We start from the raw sequence: 7,163 nt of genomic DNA, 5'->3' as shown, positions 1-7,163 counted from the left end.
GAGCCGGGTCGCCCAGGTCGGCCAGGTATGCGACAGACATGGTTATTTTGATCATTTTGAACGAGAAGACAGACACACTTGCTGTTGCTGTAGATATTGGATGTATATGTTCATGCTGCTCCTGTAAGGAGCAGCATGGCCTCTAGGGGCCGCTTGCAAGGCTTTTTGATGCCTATCCAAAGGTGCCATATTTCATTGTGAGAAACATGGTCTCTCTATAGGCGAACCAGGCCGGCAAGGTGCTACTGGTACACTTGGAGAGAAAGGAGAGGCTGGAGTGGATGGCATACCTGGATCCTCAGGAGAGAGGGGAGACCCTGGTCAGTACTAGAGGAATTAACACAGAGAAGTCCAAAGCACTGTAATGATCACCTGTCTGTGCTGATAACACATACTTAAATTAACAACATTATTGTTAACAGATCTCTTTAAAGTGTTTATGTCCCTCTATCCATCTCTGCAGGGTCATCGGGCAAGGGTTTCGCTGGCACCCCTGGACAATCTGGTGGCAGAGGTAAGAAAGCTTCCATCCAAGTGTGAGAATCCATGTATGGATAATGATATGTGGACTTTAAGGCAGCGGTTCCCAACTTTTTCTGGATCAGGGCCCATGCACACAAATCTCAAAAGTAATGTTTTGTAAACCAGCATGTCACGAAACCTTTAAGGTTCACAGATTCTTTCGGTCCTCATTCAGTCAAATATAAACTCAAGCCTCAAATAAGCCTCAAATAAGCCTCAAATAAAATGCGGTCGCTTCTCTTCTACCTCACCAGGTGACAAAGGCACTCCTGGTTTCCCCGGCACACCTGGTCATCCAGGGATTCCCGGGGTCAAGGGTGACAAGGGGTTTGTAGGCACTGAGGGGCCCCAGGGTGAGACGGGAGAGAGGGGCCTCCCCGGAGCCTCTTTAGAGGGTGCTAAAGGAGACCAAGGAGAACAAGGTTCTCCTGGCGATTCAGGTATGCCACACACCAGCTGCGTCTAAAACACGCACACGCACACACACACACACACGCACGCACGCACGCACGCACGCACGCACGCACGCACGCACGCACGCACACACACACACACACACACACACACACACACACACACACACACACACACACACACACACACACACACACACACACACACACACACACACGGAAAAGGATGAAGGGTGTGTGTGTGTACACACCCTTCATCCTCTTCTCTTCATCCAAAACAGGATCACTTGGAGCCCCAGGGCCATCTGGCGTGCCAGGCAGAGAGGGCCCGAAGGGAGATAAAGGAAACCTTGGCTCCGCTGGCATCCAGGGGGAGATAGGACACAAGGGTGACCATGGAAATACTGGACTTCCTGTAGGTCACTTCTAGACTCCTCCATGACTGTTGCCACATTTCAAAACAAACAGTTCTTACCTGACTTGTTTTCAATTATTGGTCCTTTAGACCCTGTTATAACCCTGTGTGTGTGTGTGTGTGTGTGTGTGTGTGTGTGTGTGTGTGTGTGTGTGTGTGTGTGTGTGTGTGTCTGTGTCTGTGTCTGTGTGTGTGTGTGTGTGTGTGTGTGTGTGTGTGTGACAGGGACAAGCTGGCCTTCCAGGTGTAGATGGACTGAAAGGAGAGATGGGATTACAGGGTGTTCCTGGCTTCCCAGGTGAGTGACCTATACACACACACACACACACGCACATTTTTTTTCCTGTTATACAGAAATAATGGTGGGCATTGTTTGAATCATATCTATGTTGAGCTGTCCATGGTGCTGAAACTGCACATAATGCATTTAACTTGAAGTCTTAAAATTTACTTCTTCTTCTTCTTCTTCTTCTTCTTCTTCTCCTTCTTCTTCTGTGAGTGTGTGTGTGTGTGTGTGTGTGTGTGTGTGGTAGTTCAGTATTAGTTCAGTAGTAGTTTTTGTGTGAGAGACAGCATTATGTGAATCCATTTACTTCGAAAGGAGTTTGTATGAGGGAGGTTGTCTGATTCACTTAACAAATACATAATCAGGTTTTAACACTGAATTTCAACTATAATATAGGTCCGAAGGGTGGAGGCGGGACACTTGGATTCAAAGGAGAGTTTGGAGACAGAGGATTCCCAGGAGAAAAGGGTAAAAAGAGAGAGACTGTGTGTGTGTCAATACAAGCAACCAAATGTTATCTGTTTCTGTTATATGTTGCAGAGGTTCTCATGATACACTCTGTTTTTCAGGTAATCAAGGACCCCCTGGGCCCCATGGCCACAATACATTTATCAAAGGAGACATTGGCTTCCCAGGGCAGCAGGGTTTGCCAGGACCCCAGGGGCCGTCTGGTCTGCTCGGCCTGAAAGGGCAGCAAGGTGAGAGTTTACTGAAAAGCTCAGTCAGTTATCCGAGTGTCAGGGAGATACAGTAATCAGTCCATTCATATGAGTTAGTATTCCTGTTATCTTAACATTCCCCCCTTCTATCTTGTGATGCCCCTTTTTCAGGTGTGACAGGCGGCATAGGGCCAAAAGGTGATGAGGGTCACCCTGGGTACAATGGCCAGTCTGGAGCCAAAGGAGAGCCTGGCTTGACTGGGCCAACAGGTAAGAGTCCATGGAGTCCATTAGCTACTATAGGCATGTCTATCTCCGGTAACACTGTCCCTTTGTGAAGTCTCTGTGTTGACTGGTCCTGTCCATGTCCAACTTGTCTCTTGTTAGGACCCAGAGGGTACCCCGGACCCCCTGGACCGGACGGTGTTCCAGGTCAGGTGGGTCAACCAGGCCCCTCCTCCATGGATCATGGTTTCCTAGTAACCAGGCACAGCCAAAATGTGGACATTCCGCAGTGTCCTGATGGCACCACGCTTATCTATGATGGCTACTCGCTGCTCTATGTACAAGGCAATGAACGCTCACATGGACAAGATCTAGGTAAGAGAGAGAGAGAGAGAGAGAGAGAGAGAGAGATACAGAAAGAGAGAACAAGTTATATATTAAAGTTAGCAGGAAATAGACATGTAAACTAAGAAACCCAAACCTTGTTGTGTCACGTAGGTACGGCCGGGAGTTGTTTACGGAAGTTCAGCCCCATGCCCTTCCTGTTCTGCAACGTCGACAATGTGTGCAACTTCGCCTCCCGTAACGACTACTCCTACTGGCTATCCTCTCCTGAGCCCATGCCCATGAACATGGCACCCATCACTGGCCAAAGCATCAAGCCCTTCATCAGCAGGCAAGTCAGCTTTTGAGAAAAGACGAGTTGTGAGTAATCATAGTACTAATGTATTAACCCGTTTGCAATCGCATGCATATTTACCTGTTTTCATACATTTACTATGCATACAGGTGTTCTGTGTGTGAAGCCCCAGCTATGGTGATAGCAGTTCACAGTCAGACCATCATGATTCCATCATGCCCCCGTGGCTGGGACTCTCTGTGGATTGGCTACTCCTTTGTCATGGTGAGTGCATAGTCCCACTTTGAACCAATCCAGGCCTCCTTTTGTGTCTATGAATATACTGTATGTAATTTATCATCAGAACATTGACGTTTCAATCGGGACAGAACATTTTTATACATTTAATGTTATGATAATTCTAATAATATTTGGCTGTTTTGGGGAAGTTATATGTTGCATTTATTTTTGCATTACTTTCAAAAAATATATTTTTAGTGTCTTTGAGTACCTACTGTAGAAAAGCTCTATATAAGTCTAATGTAAAAAAAAAAAAAACATTAAACAAACTCAAAAAGGGCACTCTGCACTGTCCACAGAGCTCACACCTCTGGCAGGCTGGGTTTCCTAGCCAGGGCTGTGCAAGTTGTGGGTTGCAGCTTCAGGACGCAATTAATGGAAGGCAATTACAGGCATTACAGTGACTCTCCGTATGGGTCAAGTGAAATAATCTCCGCCTCCTGACCTGGCGGCCTAGTGGAGATAAAAACTAAAAGAAAAAAGGAAAATTGATGATGCACAAAATGAAGCTCAAAATAACTAGGCATAATGGAAGAAGAATGTAATGGAGAACAATGGCACAATAATGTTATTAGTATTAAAATGCCATTTTAGCAGTCTAACCGTTGTCGTGCATTGACTGCTCTCTGGATGTTTACCTCCAAAAGTACTTCCGTTTATATATCGTAGCAGTGATCGTGTTTGTGATGAATAACTCACATAATAACTGTGTGTGTGCGTGTGTGCGTGTGTGCGTGTGTGTGTGTAGCATACCAGTGCCGGTGCTGAGGGCTCTGGTCAGGCCTTGGCGTCTCCTGGTTCCTGTGTTGAGGAATTCCGCAGTGCTCCCTTCATTGAGTGCCATGGTCGTGGTACCTGTAACTATTATGCCAACTCCTACAGCTTCTGGTTGGCCACCCTTGAGGACGATGAGATGTTTACGTAAGATAGCCAGCCACACACACACGCACGCACACGCACACACACACACACACACACACACACACACACACACACACACACACACACACACACACACACATACAGAAAACTGTTATTCATACCCTGTTTTATTCTGTTTTGATTGAAGTGTCTTTTGCTGTCATTGACTTAATTAAGCTTTTTGTTGTTTAATATTCTATTTCTCGCAGAATTACTGAATAGAGGTCAGTGAGTAGCGGTTCTGATTCACTTTCTTTATCTTAATTCCAGGAAACCGGTCCCAACCACATTAAAGGCGGGAAGTTTGCGAACACACATAAGCCGCTGTCAAGTATGCATGAAGAGGACATAAAACCCTGGACCCTGGACCCCCTCCTCCCTTACGTCTGACCAACTCCCCGGCCCCCAAAACTGAGCATCTCCCACGTGGCTTTACTTCCTGGTTTGTTTGTTTGTTTTGTTGTTTGTTTGTTTTTGTTTTTTACAAAGGATGGTGCTATTTCCCTGCATGTGTGAGTGGAGAGATACAGAGACGTTGTTTGCAAAACAAACTAAAAGATCATCAAAGACCAGAGCACTCACGTCAGAGACCAAAGCCACGAGACCCAGCTCCATGCAAGAACACTTAACTAACATGATCAAAAAGTGTCTCTAATGAATGGCGCCCAGTTTACCACTGCACTGAGTACATACCTACCCCCAACCCAAAAGTAAACTGGTGTCCATTTTGAAGTCCGGTGCTATTGAGTCTTATAGCATATTGAATCTTATCTGCCTTATTCCACTTCAGTATGTTCTTTTTTATTTCCACTATCAGTTGGTGTCCCATCATCAAAGAGTATTAATAGATATTATAATTGATCTTTCACTTTATTTTTTTGTCTTATTGTTAACACATACTAATGTAGGATGTGCGTTTCCACTGGTTACAAATGTTTGTCATTGGTGAATCACAATGTGTTGCCAGCACACAGATGTAACAATGGCTCTGTTGTAAATATACTGTATTGCATTTGTTTACTATCTAACATACTCCACCATATACTTTTCAGGTAATTATTGCATTAATTTCTTTATGTCCATTTTTTATTTATAAGATTTCTGAGAATATGTTGAACTTGAGTGGATGTGAGATATGTCCATAAACAATGAAGCAATATGTTTAAGTAGAAAACCTAACCAGCGTCTCTTTGCAAAACAGCACTGAAATATCATTGGTAGGTTTGTGGGTGCGTGTGTGCGTGTGTGTGTGTGTGTGTGTGTGTGTGTGTGTGTGTGTGTGTGTGTGTGTGTGCGTGCGTGTGTGCGTGTGTGTGTGTGTGTGCTTGTATATCCATGATACAAACCTGAAAACACATGTGCACAGGCTAGAACGTTGCTTTTAGGAAAAGTCCTTACACACTTTTACAGGCTCTCTGTCAGGAAAATGTTTATAACAACCATATCTTGCCTGAACTGTACTTCTGACGGTGAGATTACTTTTTTCTAATGTGGATTCCAAAGAATTGCACGTGTCTATATACTTACATGTAGCTTGTACTTGCTATTCCACTGACATACTTGATTGTACCCTCTGTGAGTTGCTTTTATTCTCCTTCGGTTTAATGCAAAAGCCTCATTTTAAGGGTCAGCTTTCCCAGAGAACAGTTGTGTTAAGTGCCTTTAAGGACTTCCTTTGACATTGGCCTATGTTTCATTTCGATTTGGAAGATAGGGCCTAATTCCTGCGTGTGCCAAGTAGAAGAAGGCCTCTTGAACCTCCAGCACAATTACTGCTACTGTATGTCTCCTTCAGAGGTGTTTGTCATTGAATATCGAGATATCTTGATAACTGAATCGTTTTCTTTATACAAATTACAACAATTACACTACGCTGACCTCAACCTGTTTTTTTTTATGTCAATTGTAAAAAAAAAAAAGCTCCATGAGTCATGACATACACTCAGTATTAGCAACATTTTTCCATGACAGCAACTTGAGTACTGCAGAGAATTAAGTGAGAATGTTCTTGGTTTTAACCTGAAGCATAATATGTTGATTAACAGATCAGATATTTTGTAAAAAAAAAATGTTCACCTCCAAATCCTGTGTTGTGTAATTCATGCAATAAAACATATTTGTATAGGATATGGTGTGGGATCAATGGATTGTTGTTGTCTGTCATAGAGCACCGAAGTCCTGACGTCACTCGTTCATCCCCAGGTTTGCGGAAGTAATTTCTCTATGGAGAATAACATTGGGTCATCTTAGAATCGTCTCATATAAGAATTGTGGTCCAAAAATAAACACCGCGTGTCGGCGTTATTGTCAGGGAGGAGGTTCTGTATCGTTTATGATAGTCAGTCACTTATATTTGATACAGTCTGTTTCTGGCGAAAATGTAACTAATTCGGCGGAAGTAACATTAGCGTTTTCTCACCGTCAGTTGATGCTTCATATCCATAAGAGTCAACCCGCCGGGGTCATGTGTTTATTTTTGGAACACAGTTCTTATTTGACGCGATATTCAATACGTCTATGGGATTCAGAACGGGGGTGGAAAACTGCAAACCAGGTAGACAAACAAAGGATGTGTAAATGACGTCAGACTTCGGCGGTCTATTGTCCCCGAACGCATGGGCAGAGGCTGCGGTAACCTTACTTCACCACCGCACCAACAGCTCTTGAGGTGTTCTTCTGGATGTTAACTTTCAGAACATGCTCTGTAGTTAAAGCTAAAATCCTTAAGATTCACGTTCTAGCCTGGATTCAAACCCCAACTGCTTCTGCTGAGCTAATACAGAAACACCCAGGTAAATTTTGC

General features: G+C 44.1%; 1 protein-coding gene across 1 annotated transcript in view; it reads left to right on the top strand.

Moving 5' to 3' along the window:
* Positions 1-6,491, top strand: part of col4a1 (collagen, type IV, alpha 1) — a 50,634-nt gene extending 44,143 nt beyond the window's left edge. Inside the window, exons 39-52 of the mRNA XM_080456531.1 lie at positions 1-25; positions 222-320; positions 464-514; positions 777-962; positions 1,217-1,350; positions 1,576-1,648; positions 2,033-2,104; positions 2,206-2,334; positions 2,467-2,565; positions 2,683-2,895; positions 3,019-3,196; positions 3,310-3,424; positions 4,188-4,360; positions 4,631-6,491. The exon at positions 1-25 is cut by the window's left edge and continues 56 nt beyond it. Coding sequence (XP_080312657.1) covers positions 1-25; positions 222-320; positions 464-514; positions 777-962; positions 1,217-1,350; positions 1,576-1,648; positions 2,033-2,104; positions 2,206-2,334; positions 2,467-2,565; positions 2,683-2,895; positions 3,019-3,196; positions 3,310-3,424; positions 4,188-4,360; positions 4,631-4,712 — 1,629 coding nt within the window. The 3' untranslated portion in view covers positions 4,713-6,491. The remainder of the gene's footprint in view (positions 26-221; positions 321-463; positions 515-776; positions 963-1,216; positions 1,351-1,575; positions 1,649-2,032; positions 2,105-2,205; positions 2,335-2,466; positions 2,566-2,682; positions 2,896-3,018; positions 3,197-3,309; positions 3,425-4,187; positions 4,361-4,630) is intronic.
* The last annotated feature ends 672 nt before the right edge of the window (positions 6,492-7,163 follow it).

This window comes from Gymnoscopelus braueri (assembly GCF_963280865.1).
Source record: "Gymnoscopelus braueri genome assembly, chromosome: 18".
Lineage (NCBI taxonomy): Eukaryota > Metazoa > Chordata > Actinopteri > Myctophiformes > Myctophidae > Gymnoscopelus > Gymnoscopelus braueri.
The sequence above is the reverse complement of the archived record's forward strand: the minus strand, read 5'-3'. Positions and strand labels throughout refer to the sequence as shown.